The sequence below is a fragment of the Lutra lutra genome, chromosome 6, assembly GCF_902655055.1.
Source record: "Lutra lutra chromosome 6, mLutLut1.2, whole genome shotgun sequence".
NCBI classification, from domain to species: domain Eukaryota; kingdom Metazoa; phylum Chordata; class Mammalia; order Carnivora; family Mustelidae; genus Lutra; species Lutra lutra.
The window spans coordinates 64,277,857-64,298,618 of record NC_062283.1 but is presented as its reverse complement, the minus strand read 5'-3'; the positions used below and the strand labels follow the sequence as shown (position 1 = coordinate 64,298,618).

The window sequence follows — 20,762 nt, the reverse complement described above, 5'->3', positions numbered from 1 at the left end:
TCCATTTTAGCTCATTGTGTGTATGGTGTGAGAGAAGGGTAAAAGCCTTTTTTACCCCTAGGCGACTATCCAAAAGACCATCAACATCTGTTAGGAAGACCAACCTTCCCCACTAAATTCCAGGGGCACCTGTGTGATAATCAAGTGAATACACATATGGATGTGTTTCTGAACCCTTGCTTTATTCGCGTTATGCCTCCTGGGTATGTGATCTAGAAAAAAATCTTACATGGGTCCTCCAGGAAGATGATGAGGATGTTTACTTCAGACTGCTTTTCATTTTTCTGGATTTTGCTCATTTATTTATTTTTATAGTCAGCTGTTGAAGCAGGTTAGGTGTCCATCACAAGGGGAATAGAAAAGTAAAATTCAACACTTACATGGAATCATACACAGCAGGCAAACAAATCGAAGATTTAAATCTACATAGAGCAACAAAGACAGTCTCAGAAGCAAAATAGAAGGATTGAATGAAATTTATAAACAGTTATAGTTTTTAAAAAAAAGGTTAAATTGCAACTTCCATACAGTTGAAAAATTAAAGATTCTTTTTAACTCATACTCAGTGAATAAACCAGGCAAACTTTAAGACCGGTTAGAAAAGGAAGTCAAGAAGCATACATTTATATGGAGGAAAGGAATGTTGAAACAAATTGCATAGGAAAACAAACCAGTCTGGGATTTATTTTCCCCCACAGCAGGGGAAGGAAGACAGGACAGGATCTGCATGTCTACCACTTACCTGTAACTTGCAAAACTGTAAAATACCTCCCCCAGAATCAGAGAACACAAGGAAGAATGTGCTGGAGACAATGCAGTTTTCCACCCAAGTGCACATTTTTTATACAATACAATGAAATGTGTATGAAACAAGGCACATAAAATCAATTCTACATGTTGTCAATGATCTACACAGATAAAAATAAACATATGGACAGAGGTGCCTGGGTGGTTCAGTGGGTTAAGCCTCTGCCTTCAGCTCACGTGATGATCTCAGGGTCCTGGGATCGAGCCCCGAATCGGGCTCTCTGCTCAGCGGGGAGCCTGCTTCCCCCTCTATCTCTGCCTGCTGCTCTACTTTACTTGTGATCTCTCTCTGTGTCAAATAAATAAAAAAAAATCTTAAAAAAAAATAAACATATGGACAGTAGATTGAAAGGGTATACATTAAATATATTAAGAGGATGCCTGTGGGAAGGGATCATAATGGATGGGTGAAGATGAGAAAAATAAAAAAACATTAAACCAAGTGAATGGTAAAGTATTTCCACAGGTGACTGTGCCAAGGGATAAGGAGTAGGATAACTCAGTTGTGAGCACTTAAAGATCTTAAATTTTTTAAAAAAGCAAAAGCAAAGCATGTTTGCATTCTGTTTGCAATTGGCTTTCTCCCCCATCCTGTAGGTGGATGTTACTTCCTAACATTAGATGAGAGGTTATAGGTCCAGCTTGGGACAGGAATTGGTTTATCCCGAAACCACACAGTGTGTAGGAATGGGAATATTTAAGGAGGAAGGACTGGTCTGGGAGCCTGACTGCAGGAGATGGGCAAGGACACTTGCTCAGATTTGCTCAATAGACTAGCCTAGTCCTGCAAAGGTGACATTCTCTACACAAACATGCAGAGGAGGTGGAAGGAAATGGTGACTTCCCTTCGCAGCCCACAGAGGAGCCTGGTCCTCAAAGATCAGCCCCTACCCCAAAAGACCTGCCCTTGGTTTCAAATGTAATCAGTTCTGATTTTACGAGGTTTTGAAAAGTTTGTTGTAAACAAATGCTAAACTGTAACTATTTTCATGAACGTGACTGCCATGGAACCTGAATTTTCCAAATGTCACTGAGGAATTAATGATCATGTGGGTATCCCAGGAGTAGATTGAAGCAGAGAAATAGGAGTCATTTTCTTAAATACACAGAGATGTTTGAGAAAAGTACCATAGATTTTGGAATAGGAAAAAATAGGAATTCTCTGTGTTTGTATCTTTTTATGCAATATGCAACACATAATAATGTCTAATATGTTGTTTTTGGTAAACAGGAACTTTTATTATAACATAAATTTATAATTTAAAAAGGGCATATTTGTCATAACACAACAAAGAATATATGTTTGTAATTGTCTTTCACTGACGAAAAAAAGACTTTTCAAATTTGAACTGTTTTCATCTAAGTTTTGGCTGAGATTTTGGGGGGACAGAGGCTGTGGACCATTCCTCCCTTATTTACCACTGAACAGAGTGGAATGTGGTATTTTTTAGTGGAAGAAGGCATGCCCATCTGCTCCTGGAAGGTTAAGTCTGCTTCCCTGTGTTTGCTGTGCCTTGGGGACACCTCAGGAGCATGCCTTACCTGAGGAGTGACAGAAATGAACGATATTGGGGCGTCTGGGTGGCTCAGTGGGTTAAAGCCTCTGCCTTCGGCTCAGGTCATGATCCCAGGTCCTGGCATCGGGCTCTCTGCTCAGCGGGGAGCCTGCTTCCCCCTACCCCGCACCCCCGACGCCGACCTGCCTCTCTGCCTACGCATGGTCTTTCTCTCTTTCTCTGTCAAATAAATAAATAATAAAATCTTAAAAAAAAATAAAAAAATAAAAAATAAAAAAAGAATGTTTAAAAAAGAAAAGAAAAGAAATGAAATGAACGATATTTGAAAATGACGTATCCAAGCCAGCCCAGGCCTGCGTCTTCCTCCCTCCTCTGAAGAACAAAGACTGGGTTCCCAGTAACAAAAATCCTCATCCTGCCCCTCCCATGTGTCCCAAGGAGCCAGCCCAGCCCCCTTCACATCATTCCCAGGGGTGGGCCTCCTTTCCAAAGACTTCTGAGCACAGAGGTGAGGAAAGACAGGAACAGGCTCTGGGGAACCCCTGGGAGCTGGTTCCTCTAAACCCACATCTGCAGGCACCACCTTGTGGTGTCCCCTCATTCCTTTCCACCCAAGCCTGTCCCTGGCCCCCACTCACCTGAGCCCCAGGCTTTATAGAGAGAGATAAACAAGACCAAGAACCTACAAGGCCCTTGCTCAGGATGGATCCACATATCAGAACAATCACCAGCCGCAGCGGGCCTGTGGGAAGAGCAAGCACTGGAGTCCTAGGTTTGACCCTCACCCCCAGAATCCAAAAGGGTGGATATCGCTGGATGTTCTGCTCTGAAGCTCAGCCTGCTCCTGGCTATGAGAGCAGCCAAGCAGGGCTTTGCACCCTTTGAAGAAGGGCCTCTACTTTTCCCAGGATCCTTAACCTTGGCACTCACCCCAGAGGAATCTATCTGGTCTCCTGCTCCTAACACCTCCTTTCTCCAAACCTCCTGCACAGTTGCTGGGTGACTGAACCAAGACCCTCACTCTTCCCCTCAGGGGGTCTAAGGAAAGCCCTTCGTGCTCCCCATTACCTACAGGACAAAGTGCGCATGACCGCGTGGCCTTCTGGTGTCTCCACAATCTGAATGTATGGTCGTGCGTTATCCTTACCCTCTCCTTGACACTCAGCCCAGCTATACACCACTGTAGCTGGCCCACTCTGTGCATGTGTTCCCACCACTTGCTCCTGGCATGGAATGCCATCCCCCTTTGTGCATTTCAACATTTCTCCCCTTCCAGGTAGTGTTCTCTGACACCCACCCATGACTCTCACTCCCCAACAGTTCTGGGTAGGGATGGACTTCGGTTGAGCCCATTCCTTCAACTCTGAGGAAGAGGCTGCTGATACTCAGATTCCATTTTCCTAAATTTCCATTTCCATTTTCTATCCCATTTTCTAAGCGGTGCCTCATTGTCAGGGGTATGATATGCCTGCATGTTCCCAGCTCCTTTCCTCTGTGGCTGGTGGATGGGACTTTTGCTGCCTTGAAGTAGTAACACTCAACCCTTGCACTGGGGCTTCAGGATAGAAACAAAAGCGAAGGTCATTCTGCCTGCTAGGATTCAGGACTCCCTTGGCCCACCTGGAGCAGAAGAAAGTCTTCCATGTGGTCAGCCTGGCTCCCTGGAGTTCACAGGTGGGCCCTGAGCTGAGGGCCTCAGCTAAGCCCTTATCCACTTTTCTTTGGCCTTCATGGAACAACCCTTGTCCGGACACAACTCACATTGGATCCAGATTGCCTTGGTTGGTTCTTTTGGCCAGTGCCATTTTCTGGAAGAGATAAAAAGCCCTTCTGAGCCTTGACTGACACAGGCTTCTACTGGATGCCCAGGAAATACTTGCTGAAGATGGCTCAGCATCCCTGAGCTTGCCAGCCTGTCTGCACAACCCGGCTGACCTACTCTGAACCAGAAAGCGACCTCTTTCTTCTTCTACACGCTGAGCAGCCCTCTCCCAAAATCCTTGCCAGGGACTATACTCTGTTTGAGAAACATTCACAGGGTCATGAAAGGTCAAAGGTAGAAGGAGTATTCAATACCATCCAGTCCAATCCCCCAAGGAACAAGGTGACAGGGAGTGCCCAAGGTCACTCAGCCAACAAAATAAGCACTGGAACCTATGTTTCCTGACTCCATTCTTATATATCTCTGTGACATCCAGCTGGCCTCAACCTCTGGAGTCTCGTCCAGTGAGCCTGGTCTAATCTTTTAGCTCTTAGCACCCATGTTCTCCCAGCCCATTGCAGTCAAGTGAACCACTCACCTGCCACAAGGGTCCTTCTGCTCTTGCCTCCAATCTGACCTGGAGCTTGCCCATGAGGCAGGGAACCTCCCTCCTGCCCACCTCCCCTCCCCCACCCTGCCCCAGCCCATCTTCTATACTCCGAAATTCTCATTTCAGGCCTTCCTTCCTACTGTGGGTTGTGTGGACAACATCCATCACCTCCATGTATCTCCCCCACCCCCCAGTATATTAAGTTTCTTTCTGTGGTCAGCAACTGCCATACCCTTCTCCACCTGGATCACTGAAGAAAAAGTCAAGAAGGATAAAGAAGAACTCCCCCCAATGCCCTGAGGGAACGTCCATTTATCTCTGGGGAGGCCAAGGCCACCCCAGAAAGAAACCTCTGTTTGTTTGTTTTAACCTAACTAAAAATCAGTCCGACGGAGTTTAGTACAAACCCAGGCATTACTGCAGGTACCCTTTCCAGAAGATTATGTTTTGTCTTGCCTGTGAGACTAATATTTCCTTCGGGCAGGAGCAATCTGTACTAGACTCAGTTTCTTTATCCACATTAGCCTAGAGTTTTCCCCCAATTACCAGAGGAAGGGAGTATGAAGCTGCTATCAGCTTTCTCCAACTCACAAAATGTGACTGTGGAAGACCCAGGTGCACTGATTTGGGGTCTGGAGCTTTTCCCATTTCTCTGCACCATCTCTCCAAAGCAGGCCTCCCAGCAGATGGGGCCCCAGCCTGTGGTTGAGATCATCCTCCACAAAACCCATTCTCTGTCCTGGGTCTCGCTGCTTCTCACCTTTGCATTCCATCAACCGAATCTGTTTGGACAGGACATGGGGGTTCTGAGGTAAGAGGTCGTTTACCCACTGGTACAGCCCCAAGTCCTTCCGCCAGAGCTCTGTCACTGTGACCTTGCATACAGCTTCCCTGGGACAATGCTTCAAGAGGTATCTTCCAGCCTGAGCCCAGTTCAGGTCTTTTCTCCCAGTGTGCATGTGCACCAGTGTCTCCGGAGGACCCTAGCTCCTCTCCCGATGCCAGGCCTTCAGACTGGAGGAGTAGAATACGATGTTCAGTTCTTTCCTCCCAAGAGATACTTTTGTCCCTCCCCTTCACCTACAGCTTGGAATCCTGGAATGAGAAGTCGAAATGTTTCTTCCACCATCCCTACATCTGCAGACCCCAGTGCAGATACAAGGTCATAGATCAAAAGTATTAGGAGCTCCAAATAACATTTATGAGTAATTTGGGATTTCTTATTTTTTAATTATTATTTTTTATTATGTTCAGTTAGCCACTGTATAGTACACAATTATTCTTTGATGCAGTGTTCAATGATTCACTAGTTAGGTATAATACTCAGTGCTCATGATAGCACCTGTCCTCCTTAGTACTCATCAGCCTGTTACCTCTTCCCCTCTGAAACCCCCAGATTGTTTCCCAGGGGTCCATAGTTTCTTATGGTTCTTCGCCCTCTGATTTCTCCCCTCTTCAGATTTCCCTCCCGTCCCTTGCAGTCCTCTGTGCTATTGCTTATGTTCCACATATGAATGAAACCATAAGATAATTGTCTTTCTCTGTTTCACTTACTTCACTTAACATAATCCCGAGTTCCATCCATGTTGATGCAAAGGGTGGATATTCATCTTTTCTGATGGCTGAATGATATTCCATTGTGTATATGGACCACATCTTCTTTACCCATTCTGTTGAAGGGCATCTCAGCTCCTTCCACAGTTTGGCTCTTGTGGACATTGCTGCTATGATCATTGGGGTGCATGTGGCCCTTCTTTTCACTACATCTGTATCCTTGGGGTAAATACCTAGTAGTGCAATTGCTGGGTCATAGGCAGCTCTATTTGTAACTTCTTGAGGAATCTCCACACTGTTTTCCACAGTGGCTATATCAACTTGCATTCCCACCAACAGTGCAAGAGGGTTCCCCTTTCTCCACATTCTCGCCAACATTTGTTGGTTCCTGTTTTGTAGGATTTCTGTAAATTATTTTGAAATGATTCAGCAATTTTATAAATAAATATATATAAAAATATATAATATACAATAATATATATACTTAAATCAGCAATGTACATATATATGGAGCAAATAGGGCAAAATATCAATTATGGTTGGATTCTGAATCTAGGTAATAAGTTTATGGTGGCTATTCTTTCTATATTTTGTAGATGGGAAAATTTTAATAAAATGATAAAAAAAAAAAGTAAAGAAGAACTGAACTTGTTTTACCACCCACATTCTATTCTACTCGTGCTTCCCCAGACAGGTCCCTTGCTTTCCAGTACATGGTACTTCATACTAGCCCCTGCCATCCCCCAGCTGAATGCTCTCCCCACTCCTCTCCACCCACATCTGTCCCTTCTGGTCCCAGAGTAGAGTCTACCTGAACAATTCCACCTGCACTAATCTCTTTCACCTTTCAATCCTCAATACCACTAATCACCCTGCACCTGCTTACACCACCACCATCATCACCCACCAACCTTTTATTCAGCCACTTACTATGCCTTAAACACTGAACCTAAGAATTTTACATCAGTCTGCTACTTAACTCTTAGGACAACCCCTATGTACAAATAAATATGGAATAGGTGCTATTTGTAAATGTGGACACTGAGGCTCAGAGAGGTTGGAGGACTTCCTAAGGTCACAAATGTAGAAGTAGCATATCTGAATTTGGGATTTGAACCTTGTTCTGTCTGATTCCAGAACCTTCCCCCTCTTTTCCACATGGCCTCTCTGGCATTGCTAGAGGGACTTCCACTGTATTTTTGTCTTCATGCCGTGACTTTCCCCCTTTTTAATTTACCTTTCTTTTATATTCATGCCTCCTCTACCTCAGTGCCTAATTCTTTTAAGGAGAGACTTTGTCTTACAATTTACATCTTCCAGGAATCACCATAGTGATGAGAGGCTGTTTGGATGACTTCACATAATTTCTCAACTTTACAGTGCACTAGAGGAACCTCCATATTCTGTTTCATCACCCAGTTCCTACTGGGACAGGTGTATCCATTACTTTCATGTCTCTTTCCTGTGTCTAGTACACACCCTGATCCCATCCAGTCCCTTCTAAAGAAGGGAGAGAAACCCCTCTTCACAGATACCCCTTCAGCCATCTGCATCCCTCCCCCTACATCTCCTTACCTGAGGCCCAGAAAAGCAGCAGCAGCAGCCGCCATGGCCACCCCCATAGCCCTGTCCCCTCCATCCTAACCCGATCCCCGGATCCACTGGGTCCTGGGCATCCCAGGGTTCTTCCAGATGCTGGAGGATGCTGCTCCCACAGGACTGTTTTCCATGTACTCTGAGAGGCTTGACTATTACTTTGCAATTAAGAAGGGAAGTGTGAAGAGGGAGCAACTCAGGAAAATGCAGAAGAGAAAAGAGTGATCACTGCCCTTGTGACATCTTCCTTCCTGCTTCCCTTACGTCACAACCCCATTGGTCAACACTGGAGAGCTTCCCATTCTCCACCATAGCGAGTTTGGACCCACCCATCTGATGTCCCACCTCTGCGCCACTCATTTCCTCAGGTCACCAAGACTTTCCCATCCTTGACCACTGACCACTACATCCTGCAACCCCTCTGCCATTCCCCCATCTGGAATGACACTGTGCATCCAAATTTGTCCTGTCCTTCAAGATAGACCTCAAACTTTGCTGATAACTTGCCTTCTTTACTCTTGCTCCATACTGTGGTTCTCAAGTATGGGCATGTGGTTAAATCACTCAGGAAGTTGGCAAGCATTTACATGCCTGAGTTGCACCCCCAGAGATTCTGATTTGGTAGGTCTGGGAAAGCTCAGCAATCTGCATTTTAACTACCAGCCCAGGGGATTCTGAGGCAAGTGGTCAAAAGAGGGTATACCTATAAAATATGGTTCCTCAGGTACTCATCCTAGATGCAAGATGTGTAGTTCCCTGAACTCCCAGCCTAGGCAGAGGATGGAGACCACAGACATGATGGTACTAGGAATAACTACGACAGATCAGATATATTTATCACCTTTTGGCTCTCCAGCACCCAATACTTTCTATACCTGGGGGACATGCCTCAATGCACAGGTCTCACTAAGGTGCAGAGTGCTACTTCCTCTACTACTGAGTATGGAGGCAAACGTTTCTCCTGCATCTAAGTCCCAGGCATATGCCTTGACCTAAGCTTGGGCAAATGCAAGATTCTTCCTAGGATTCAGGATATTAAAGGTGTGGTGCAAGGTGTAAGGCCAGTTGGAGATGACGGACACATAAGAAATTTAAGCATTGAGAGTCTGGGAATAGCATGGTGCCAAGGATGTGGTGGCTTCAAGTGACCAAGGGCAGTGGCACCAATGGCAACATCATTAGATTGTGTGATATTGTGAATTATAAGAAATATGTGTTTGGTCATTCAGATAATTAAAACATATCTCTCACATATATTTGGACTTCATCTGTAGTTGTGGATCACAGCTCCCCAAATCCATGAAATTTCCTGAGCTGTAAGAGCAGTGGGACCTTCTTCTGTCATATTTAGTCTCTTGTCCTCAGTTCCTAAAAGCACTTCAGAGCCATAAATGTGACAGGAGTGTGTTGTTCCTAACAAGCCCCTTTCTACCACACCTAAGTTTATGTCTCTGAGGCGACTTTTGGAAATACCAGAAGGATGGGGGCTGTTGCCTGAGGAACCAACCTTGAAAACAGTGTTGGAAAGTTGGACCTCACCCCCTCATTTCTGGGGAGAAAAGAGGAGCTGGAGATTGAATCAGTCACCAATGACCAATGAATTCATCAGCTATGCCTATATAATGAAGCTTCCATTAAAAGCTTCCATTTAAAAAAAAAAAAAAAAAGGAGGGAGTTCAGAGTGTTTCCAGGCTGGGAAACCAGAATATTTCCATGTGCCACTGTGCTGGGCTCAGAACTCCATGGGGACAGAAACCCTGCTGTTCAGGACCTCACCTTATTTATTTATTCATATGGCTGTCTATTCATATCCTTTAATATTCTTTTATAAAATGCCAATAATCTGGTAAGAAAATGTTTCTGAGTTCTGCAAGTTGCTCTAACAAAATAATGGAACTCAAGTAGGGGATCACCGGGAACTCCTATAGTAGGTGGGTCAGAAGCACAAGTGCTCACCAATGGCATCTAAAGATAGGGAGGGGGAGTCTTATGGAACTGAGCCCCCAATCTATGGAATCTGGTGAAGCTTTGGGTAGATAGTATTAGAACTGAGTTAAATTACAGAATACCTACCCTGTGTCCAAAAATTGTTTGTTGGTGTGGGAAAACCACCCCTTCCCAAAACACGGGCACATTCACGTGCATGAACATATACACCCACACACACATACACACACACACACACAGGAATTGGGTGCAGAATTCTAACCGGTGACCAGACCCCTTGACTGTCTTTTGCTATGACCTCAGCTGTGGCTTCAGCTGTGTGTTGCCTCCTGGTTTCACCTTTTTTTTTTTTTTTTAATTTATATAGTTATCTTAGAAAGAGAGAGAGAGCAGGGGGAGGAGCAGAAGGAGAGAGAGTGTCTTGTCTTCTCCTCATTCTGTGGTTTTCAAGCCCCTTCTCTGGGAATGTAGGAGATGGCCACAGATGAAGAGAGAAACCCAAGCATCTGATTCTAGAGGAGAGGGAGATCCAGGGACAGGGAGAACAAGATGCTTCTTTAGTAAGAGCTCTATCCAGGTCAGGCCAAAACGTTATGGCCCAGGCCAAGCACAAGGGCAGCTTTAGTGGTGGTGCCCTCTGTACCTCACAACCATCACGCACAGCAACAGTAAAGAGCATTGGACTCTGTCTTTATTTAAGGCAAATCCCAAGCCACTGGTGGAACGGGCATGTTCGCAGCTGTGTCTTCTCTTCGGAGGGAGAAAACACACACACAAGGTTATTGGTGTAGTGAGGGGAGCTGGCAGGGCTGAGGTGAGACATGAGCCTTAGAAATAATCTGTGTTACAGAGTCTACTCTTGTCATTGCTCCTCCTTGCCTTTCCCCTCACACCCCTCCTCTGGAACAACTGCCAGAGGGATATAACTGAAGGTCAGAGGTCATTCTCATGGTTTCACTGGCCTAGGGTCCAAATGACCTCTGCGTGACAGCAAGAAGGACAGTGAAGACCAAGCTCTTGCTCAGGAGTCCACACAGCACAATAATGATGATGTTGATCGTGGGAACCCTGGGGGAAAGAAGAGATGTCAGCTGCTGTTAGTGCTGGTGCACCTCACACCTGAGTGTTTACAGAAGTCCTTCATGCCCCTTCTCTTCTCTTATCTGCTTGGGCCCTTCTAGCTCTTGTCCCCATATTGACTAGCCCTGTGCCTTTAGTGTGACCATTACCTAAAACTACTAACTGGAAATATATTTAGTAAAGTGCATGGAGCCAATATGCAGAGGAGGCATCTGAGAGAAAGGGCAGGCTGCCTGGGCTCCTCTTCCTCACCAGGATGGCAGCAAGGAAGCCTGGTTTCTAGTCCCCGCAACATGGCCTCCTTCCTGGGTGAACCATCTCACCACTCTGGCCTCTTGTTTCCCCATCTATAAACAGAAGAATCCAATCCTTGCCCAAATCCTATCATGAATTTTTACAGATTTTCGTGTAATGATTCTAAAAGTCCCGAGAAAGCATCAGTGGATACCGTAAGAAAGAGATACCCATGAGTGAGGAAATATGGCCTGTTTAGACTCAGCAATATGGAAACAGATTACAGCACAACTAACCTGCATGATAAGACACAGGGCAAGAAAAAACAGATGGCAGCAAAACAAAGAGAAGCATAGATTTTGACCTAATGTTATGTATGAATTTAACATCTAAGGAAATCTGGCAGACCAGGAGGTAGGCAAGGGTTGTTTAGTAAATAATCTGGTGGTATCTGGATCGTAATATGAAGAAAAAGTCATCTTTTGTACAATTTATACCATTTAACAAAATACATCCCCCCACCCCAAGATGGAATAAAGATTTAAGTAAAATGGAAAACAAAACAAAACAAAACAAAACAAAACCTAGAGATGTCGCCAGGAAATAGAATTAAGCATATGAAAGAATAAAGCAAAGCAATAATTTAAAAATCAACACATTTGCCCATACAAAATTTAAAAGCAAATGTGCAAGGTCGCAGAGAGAGAAATGACAGAAGGGCGATAGAAAGTGCCAGAGGTTCCTTTTACGCTGAAGTCCCCACCCTTCCTCTGGCTTCTGGCACCTCCCTCCCTGTCTTCCATCTCCTCCACCACCTGGAACTAGGGTCAAGTTCAGCCCCTGACAGCTCCTAGCCATTTGTGGGTACAGTAGCACTCTCCGGGTCGCACGTTCAGCCCACAGTCCCAAGGCCCCAGCTCCGCTGGGCTACCTTGACTTTCGGGTCTCCCCTGTCCTCCCAACCCTTTCACATTTTCATAGGCTGAGCTCCTGGAGTGTGTCCACTCTTGAGGGCCAGCAGGTACCCCTCTGGAGGCTGAGCACAAGCTGCCGGACCACCCCTACCACCCCAGTGCCTGGGAATTCATGTGCCCCTGGGCCGCCCCTAACAGAGGACTGGAAATTCAGGAGCATAAATACTCCAGCTCCCCAGGCTCTGATATAGACAAGTCCCATGGGTTCCCCAGAAGTCCCCTGCAGTTCCCTGCTCTGTGACTCAGCTTGGTGATGACAGCCTTGCTAAGCTTCCTTCTCTCCTGGTCTCACTTCCTGGATGGATTTACCTGGGATCACTTCCTACATTTGTACAAGACTTTTCCCACTGCCTGCTTCTAGGGAACCCACCCTAACACAGAGTGATGGTGGCTTCCTCTGAAGTGCCCCCCCAATCCCATCCCTCCCCAGATTGGAAGCTCACTTCTTTCATTGTGGAGGCAAATAATTCCCCATACAAAACATTTCTTTTTCAAACATCTCAGTGACTTCTGCTTCCCTGGCTGGATTCTGACTGATAGAATAGTTCATATTAGTTAATAAAAAAAGTTAATAGGCCAGGGGCAGCCTCTAGTAGCAATGTGGGCCAAAGTAGGTACTCTCAATTTACATCCTGGAAAAATCAAAGTAACTTGAAAAGAAAAATGTTAATTCTCACCAGATCATTTATTTAGTCCACAAAGATTTAATAAGCACCTACTATGTACCAGACACTGGGGTCAGCAAAACAACTATTTCGGGTGGGTGGGGTGGAGAAGTTCTGCCTCTACCCTCATGGAGCTCCTAGTCCACAGCAAGAGAGAAATGAAAGCACGTGATAATTCATGTCCAACTTAGCAGGAATATTTTCAAGTACTAAATCCTTGTGGGCAAAAGATCCTTGCAGGGATGACTACTTCTCTTCTGCATTATGGATCACAACACAAATTGTTTGCAACCTTTGAAGACCATTTGTCAATATGTATACAGAGCAATATAAATGTTCACATGCTCTTAAGGGAATTTCTTTTGAATGAATAATTTAAAAGAAAAAAGACATCTGTGAAAATGTTCATCTCGAAGTTATCAATACTACAAAAAAATTAAAACGATCTCAGTGTCTAAAGACAAGCAAGTTAAGATGTAAGTCATGGCTTTTTCATTGCTAGAAAAGGGTGCATTTGTTTGAATTATAATCATGAAGTCTAGATAGCAACATCAAAGAACAGTTTTAAAATAGAAAAATAATGGCAATGTTTATAATTAGAATTACTGCTATATTAAATATGTATGAACATGAATAAAGACTAGAAAGAGAATGTGGAGATCAGACATGTTAGATTAATGGCAATATGGATACATATTTCTCTGTCAATTCAATATTTAATGATAAACACTTTCAGAGATAAATCAACATCTAATAATAAACTGTAAAGAAGGGTATGCATGCAAAGTTAATGGTTCTTCGCTTTGCCTGCACATTAAGAAATCTCCTGAAGATCTCACCAAAAATGCTGAGACCAACCCCATTTCCAGAAATCCTGATCTATTGGTCTACAGGAGGGCATATGCATCAGTATTAACACAAACCAAAGCAAAAGCAAGCACTCCAGGTAATCCTAACACAACAGCTGCCCAGAGCAGTTGGGCTAGATTATCACTTCCAGCTCTGCATTTTCTAGCCTCCCTGAAGATAAGGAAACAAGCCACAGAACCTTCATGACTCACCCAAAGTCACACAGCCAAACCATGTGGCTGGCATTAGAATCCAGGGTCCTTCACTCCACTCTACCATTAGGCTGGTGGGGTTGGCTGAGACCCAGTGGAATTCAGCAGAGACATTTTTCCCTCTCCTTACTCCTCTAGTAAGCAAGGAAACAGGGTGAACCAAGGAGATGGGCAGCCTCATCAACAGCCTCCTCCTCCTCTAGCACCACCCCCTTCCTCCCCAGGGAACTTTCACCAGACTTAGTAGACTCAAGTCTGCTTCTGCCCTGCCCACTCCCCTATCTGTAACTTCCCACGTCTTAAGCAGATAGACTTGGAATCAAACCAGGAGGCCCAGAGACCTGAAACCATAGCTGGTAACATCCGTCACATTTGTGATGTTGACTCCAAAGCCAGGAGAGGAAATATCAGCAGTTGATTTGGGTAGGAGTTGGGTCACAGTCCTGCGACTGGTAAGGAGTGTGCTCTGGGCCTTGGTGGTGGTAGGAGAAGAGGTGGAAATCTGAACCAAGTTCTGCGTAGGATTCTTGTCTGAGTCTAAAAAATCTGCAAGAAAGCACAATGGATAAATCGATGGATAAGTTGGTGGATGAATTGTTGGGAAGTGGATGAGGGGATAGATGGTTGGAAGGATGAATAGAAGGAAGGCAGGGAGGAAGGATGGTTAGATGGAAGGAAAGATGGGTGGATGGATGGATGGATGGATAGGTAGCTGGGTAAATGAAACTGAGGAGGGAAATGAACATAGCCTTTCATGAAGCAAGTTTTTCTTTTGCTAAGATTAAAAAATGAGTGTGAGGTCAGCCTAGGTCAGAGAAAGGAAAAAGGGAAGAAGGAAGGAAGGCAGAGAAGGGGAGAGAGAGAGAGGGAAGGAGGGAGGAAGATGGGTAAGGACAGAGAGGGGGTAAGGAGTGGGGGGAATAGAATTTTCAAGCGACTCCTGTCACTGGAAATGCATTTTCCTGCTATTCTTTACCATTCCATATGTCTCCACCTTCTTTAAGAATAATTCCCTTATTACTCTACCTTGTACTATTCTCTGCCTTGCCCTCACCTGAACCTGTAATGTACTGCTTTTCAAATTATCTTTTATTGATATATTGCATATGAGCCTTGTCTTCCTTAGGTTTAGGATTCCCCAGTTATTAGAAACTTGAACCTTCCTTAATTTCTCCAGTTAACATCTACTGAGGAACCAGGCATTACATTAGCTGCTAGAGATACAGAGCTGAGTAAGGTATAGGCCCTTTTCTCAAGGTACTCACAGATGAGCATGGAAGGCAAATAAATAAGCAAGCCACTACTACCCAGGGAGACAGCATCATCTATGAGAGAGGACACAAAGTGAGCTCTGGAGCTTTGCTCCCAAAATGGGAACCATGGACCAGCCTCAGCAGTAGCATCACGTGCAAGCAGATCAGAAATGCTGAATCTAGGTCCCACCCTAGACCTCTTGTATCAGAGGTTGCTTTTGAAATAAGATCTCCAGGGGCTTTGTGCCCACAGTAAAGTCTGAGAAGCACTGCTTTGGAAACACACAGGAAGGTCATCAAATGTTCCCTGGGAAGGAAATAGTGGATCACAGAGGCTTCCCAAAGAAATGACTTCCATTTGGAGACCTAAAGAATGAGACTAAATTGTCCAAGTCTACCACTCATCTTTCATACCGTAGGAAGTATCCCACTTCCTATAATAGCACCCCAAATTAAGCTCTGCTACTCTAAGTGGTAGCTTCTTACTTGAGACCAAATGTCTCTCAAGAACCTCAAATGAGAGAAAAGGAGCTTCTGAGAGAGGCCAGGCTGCTAGAAATCCTGAGCCACAGCCCTGCTCGTGCTACCACCACCACCCATACCCCCAGCTGGCCTGGCTTTCCCCATTCTCTTACCCCCCTCCAGGTCACTCACCCTTGATCACAACCAGGCGGACAAGGGGGGACAGGATGTCAGGGTCCTTGGGAGGGTGGTAGATCACACACCGATACAGTCCTGAATCTTCCACTTGAAGATTGGTCATTTGGACATTTAGTATGGCCTCATCGGGGATGTCTTCTAGGAAGTACCTGCCCATCCGGACTTGACTGGGTTTCCCTGAAACACTCTCTGTGAAAACCAGTGTCAGGGGCTCCCCTCTATCCATCAGCTTCTGCCAAGCTTTCTGGCTATTGGCGTACTTCCGGATGGAGGAAGGACATTGTACATTCAGGGTCGTTCCCACAGCTAAGACATACTGTTCTTCACGTGGTTCATTTGCAGCTTGGAGTTCTGTAAGCAGGGAATCAGAGTTAGACTCCATGAGGAATAGTTTTCTTCTCTTTGGAAAAAAGAGAGAAACAACCTCTTTTTCTTGTTTGACCACTCATTTTTCGACGAGATCCTCAAGGCTTTCAGAGAAAATGCAACCTTCCCTGCAAGCCAGCACTAGATTCCAGATCTTTTTTTTTTTTAAGATTTTATTTATTTGACAGATAGAGATCACAAGTAGGCAGAGAAGCAGGCAGAGAGAGAGAGAGAGAGGAGGAAGCAGGCTCCCTGCTGAGCAGAGAGCCCGATGTGGGGCTCGATCCCAGGACCCTGGGATCATGACCTGAGCTGAAGGCAGAGGCTTTAACCCACTGAGCCACCCAGGTGCCCCAGATTCCAGATCTTTTAACTGTGAGTAATTTTTCTTTTACTCCAAGAGCTAGACCTCATATGCTTTGTGCAAACTTTCATAAATGTATGTTCTTGAGAGGAAAAAAATCTCCTGATTGGAGGCAGAACATGGGACATGTGCCAACACCATGAGTGACAAGGGTATGATAGAAGGGAAGATTACAAACAAGGACATATAGGGTGATGAGTGGATGTGAAGACATGATAGTAGCAGACAGTGATTCCTCCAAACAGCTAGGGGAACTTCATCTAAGTAGGGGAAAGAGACCAATTCTGGTCTGTTCCAATGGAGCTTTGTAAATGGGAGGGACAAGTTGAGTGGAAGTAAGATCTAGATCTTATTTTTGGCTGGACACAAAGCATTCCATAACTTATCCACAGTGTCTACAGTATATCCACTCAAACCTGAGTTACTTTCTTCTATGGAATACCAAATAATGGGCTGGACAGTAATGTTGGGTCAAACTGTGTGTCAGGCTACCACTACCGACAACTACTATTGCCATTGTTAATGGCACATTACTACTACTGCACAAACACACACACAATTTAATCCTTGGGCAGTAACTCTGAGAATGCCCATTGAAAAATGCCAACAGCTACCCCTTCAATGGAGCCCCTTGGCTATTACTACAGCCCACCTGTGGACTCCTGAGGATTTTGTAAAGGATACCAGGCCAGTTCTTCTGGGACCAGACTGCAGTTTCTAAGGAAACATGGAAAACAAGCTTCTTGGAAAGTCCTCTGAATTCTGGTCAGGAATTCCCCTCACGAAACAGGCAAGCCAAGACTGGGGGCTGTCTTAAGCCAAGTTTGGCTCACTCATTCATTCACTCATTCATCAATCAGTGGCTCAGAGCCTACTATGTGTCAGGCACTGTGCTGGGCTTCGAGGAAGAGGCACACCTCCTCTCTCTATCCTCTGTAACATTACCCTCTACCCTCTGTAACATTAGTGTAAATATTATAGATAAATTATTTGCCAACTCCCTGGGCAAGGTAAACACTACCGTCTGAATGTGTGTGTCCCCCCCGCCAAATTCATATGTTGAAATTGAAACCCTAAGGTGATGGTGTTAGGAGGTGAAGCCTTTGAGATATGATTAGGTCATGACTGATCACGCAAAAGGGATTAGTGCCCTTATGAAAGGGGATCCAGAGAGCTCCTTACCCCCATCCACCCTGGGAGGACATAGAGAGAAGTCCATAGTCCACAACCTGGAAGAGGGCGTTCATCAAAACCCAATCAAACTCGCAGCATGATCTTGAACTTCTAGCCTCCAGAACTATGAGAAATAAGTACCTATTCCTTATAAGCCACCCAATCTGTGGTATTTTGCGATAGCAGCCCAAGTAGACAAAGAGAGTGGGAGTTACAGGAGGAGTCTAAAATTGTGCACAAACTTGCTTATCTCTTGTGAAAGGAGACAGAAAGCACTCAGCACTGAAGTGCTATGTGTGCACCATTTCTTGCACCACTGCAAGAAAGGAATTCCAAATACCTTTTATTGCTAAGTGTTTAAAAGTACTGGCACATGCAATCTTCCTAAATTTATCATTTAAGCTCCATAACTTCTAAGGTGGATACTGACATTATTCCTATTTCAGAGATAGGGAAATTGAGGCACAGAATGGTTATTAAATAACCCAGAGGTTATTAAGTGATTTGCCCAAAGTTCCACAGTAGAAAGTGGTAGAGTTAGGATTTAAGCCTGGATAGTCTGACACCAAACTCAGCTCTAAACCCTGGAGCCATGTTGCCCAAGGCAGTTGTCTGGTTGGGGTGAAAGCAGGCCCAGCCCACACCTGAATAGGTACATAATGATTCTATTCCTTAGAGTACAGGAGCTAGAGGGAGTTTTTAGGTTACCCAAACCCACCCCCATAGGACACAATGAAATATATACTACTGGCTTTCTCGTACGCAAGTACACAAGCATCAACCGTCCATCTTCTCCCAGTTTTGCTTTGGAAAAACGTGAATACAACACAAATGAATGAGAACCAAGCTCCTAGATGCCCAGCTCCAGCCAGACTCAAAGTGCTATGTGCTTGCAGGCTCTGCAAGCCGAGCATCTGTGACCTTACTCAAAGTAGTGCATTCCTAGAAAGTCCCCTTTCTCTGTAATCTTCATGTCTTTCCAAGGCAAACCCTTCTTTTCACTTGTTACTTTCCCAATTTATTCATAAGGATTAGGAGGAGGAACAACCAAAGCCCCAAATGTTTCCATCTTTAGTCAAAGTGTGAGCTATACACCAAAGGAAACAGTTAACAAAACCAAAAGACAACTGACAGAATGGGAGAAGATATTTGCAAATGACGTAACAGATAAAGGGCTAGTATCCAAAATCCATAAAGAGCTTAGCAAACTCAACACCCAAAGAACAAATAATCCAATCAAGAAATGGGCAGAGGACATGAACAGACATTTCTGCAAAGAAGACATTCAGATGGCCAACAGACACATGAAAAAATGCTCTACATCACTCGGCATCAGGGAAATACAAATCAAAACCACAATGAGATACCACCTCACACCAGTCAGAATGGCTAAAATTAACAAGTCAGGAAATGACGGATGCTGGCGAGGATGCGGAGAAAGGGGAACCCTCCTACACTGTTGGTGGGAATGCAAGCTGGTGCAACCACTCTGGAAAACAGCATGGAGGTTCCTCAAAACGTTGAAAATAGAGCTACCCTATGACCCAGCAATTGCACTACTGGGTATTTACCCTAAAGATACAAACGTAGTGATCCGAAGGGGCATGTGTACCCGAATGTTTATAGCAGCAATGTCCACAAGAGCCAAACTATGGAAAGAACCTAGATGTCCATCAACAGATGAATGGATAAAGAAGAGGGGGTATATATATATATATATACACACACAATGGAATACTATGCAGCCATCAAAAGAAATGAAATCTTGCCATTTGCGATGACTGGATGGAACTAGAGGGTATTATGCTTAGCGAAATAAGTCAATTGGAGAAAGACAACTATCATATGACCTCCCTGATGTGAGGAAGTGGAGATGCAACGTGGGGGGTTTGGGGGATAGGAAAAGAATAAATGAAACAAGATGAGATCGGGAGGGAGAGAAACCATAAGAGACTCTTAAGCTCACAAAACAAACTGAGGGTTGCTGGGGGGAGGGAGGTTGGCAGAGGGTGGTGGGGTTAGGGACATTGGGGAGGGTATGTGCTATGGTGAGTGCTGTGAAGTGTGTAAACCTGGCGATTCACAGACATGTACCCCTGGGGATAAAAATACATTATATGTTTATTAAAAATTTTTAAAAATTAAAAAAAAAGTGTGAGCTGTACAACAAAAGAAGTGAGGGTGTGGTGATGGGACAGACCTGCCAAACCAGGGAGGGCAAAACCACCCTCCAACACCAGCAGACAATGGTGGCCAGCAGTCACAGCCCCCAGGAAAGTGGGCCCCAAGCCCCTTCTATTCACTTTTGTTCTGCTATTCTTCAACAATAGCAGATTTTCTGGTCCACAGCAGGTCCCTGGGAAATATTGTTGAATGAATTATGTCTTTGGGGGTTAACAGACAGTCACATCAAAAGCACCATGATGGAATATAAGAAAACGGAAACTTCAAAATTATTAAAAATTATTTCGGATCTTGTCAAGTTTAGATTTACTCTAGCATCCCCCCCCACCCGCCCAGAGTTGTGCTTATCTTTGCCGATATCAAAATGCACAGATAAACCGTTTCCATAATTCACCCATTTTATTTCTGTTCTCAGGCTCTATAAATCTTCTGATGCTGTTAAGTTTGGATAGAAGAACCCAGTCTGGCAAGTTTACTGGCTGGCTCTATGCTGGGTGGCCACATCCCCTGGAGCTTCCAAAGAGAAGGGAAGCTTTTCTTGTGGTGGGATCCCCAAGGTTCTGGGCAGAGGCCTCACCTGCTCATGCCTCTTTCTCACCTTACCTGAGATGAAGAGTATCCAGAGCAGATCCTGGAGCCTGGCCTTCCTCATCCTTCGTGTGCGCCAACCCCAACTGCCACTGGTGTGCCTGGGACGCTCTAACCTAGAGCCTCCAGAAACTTGCATAACAGGATATGAAGTCATTCCTGGGAGGTGCTGAGGCTGCTGCTCTGTTTTCGTCACTGGTTGTTTTGGCTCCAGATGTCAAGGACTGCACAGGAATCCAGAGACAGTGTTTGAGTGTCAGGCTTCTCTGAATTCTGGTTTCCTGGTCTCTGGGGATAATGACAATTACCTTTTCAGCCAATCTCACAAAATTTTAGTGAGAATAGTACTTTTGTGTGAGCAAACGTAAGGTATCACTATTGTCAGGGGATTAGTGGGCCACCTTGCTCTCCTGAGGCCAGCTCTCCA

At 44.9% G+C, this 20,762-nt stretch overlaps 1 protein-coding gene across 3 annotated transcripts; it reads right to left on the bottom strand.

Moving 5' to 3' along the window:
- Nucleotides 1–10,410: 10,410 nt before the first annotated feature.
- Nucleotides 10,411–20,474, bottom strand: TREM1 (triggering receptor expressed on myeloid cells 1). 3 transcript variants are annotated; one of them, XM_047734944.1, is made up of 5 exons: nt 20,351–20,463; nt 15,655–16,011; nt 14,089–14,293; nt 12,465–12,554; nt 10,689–10,801 (listed from the first exon to the last, which is right to left on the bottom strand). In XM_047734944.1, the coding sequence occupies exons 1-4, from the start codon at nt 20,397–20,399 to the stop codon at nt 12,470–12,472; spliced, it is 696 nt and encodes a 231-aa protein (XP_047590900.1). In that variant the 5' UTR covers nt 20,400–20,463; the 3' UTR covers nt 10,689–10,801; nt 12,465–12,469. The 3 variants fall into 3 exon arrangements, with proteins under 3 accessions (XP_047590899.1, XP_047590901.1, XP_047590900.1); XM_047734943.1 differs by lacking the exon at nt 12,465–12,554 and having other exon boundaries at nt 10,411–10,801; nt 20,351–20,474; XM_047734945.1 differs by lacking the exon at nt 12,465–12,554 and having other exon boundaries at nt 10,411–10,806; nt 14,196–14,293.
- Between the last annotated feature and the right edge of the window lie 288 nt (nt 20,475–20,762).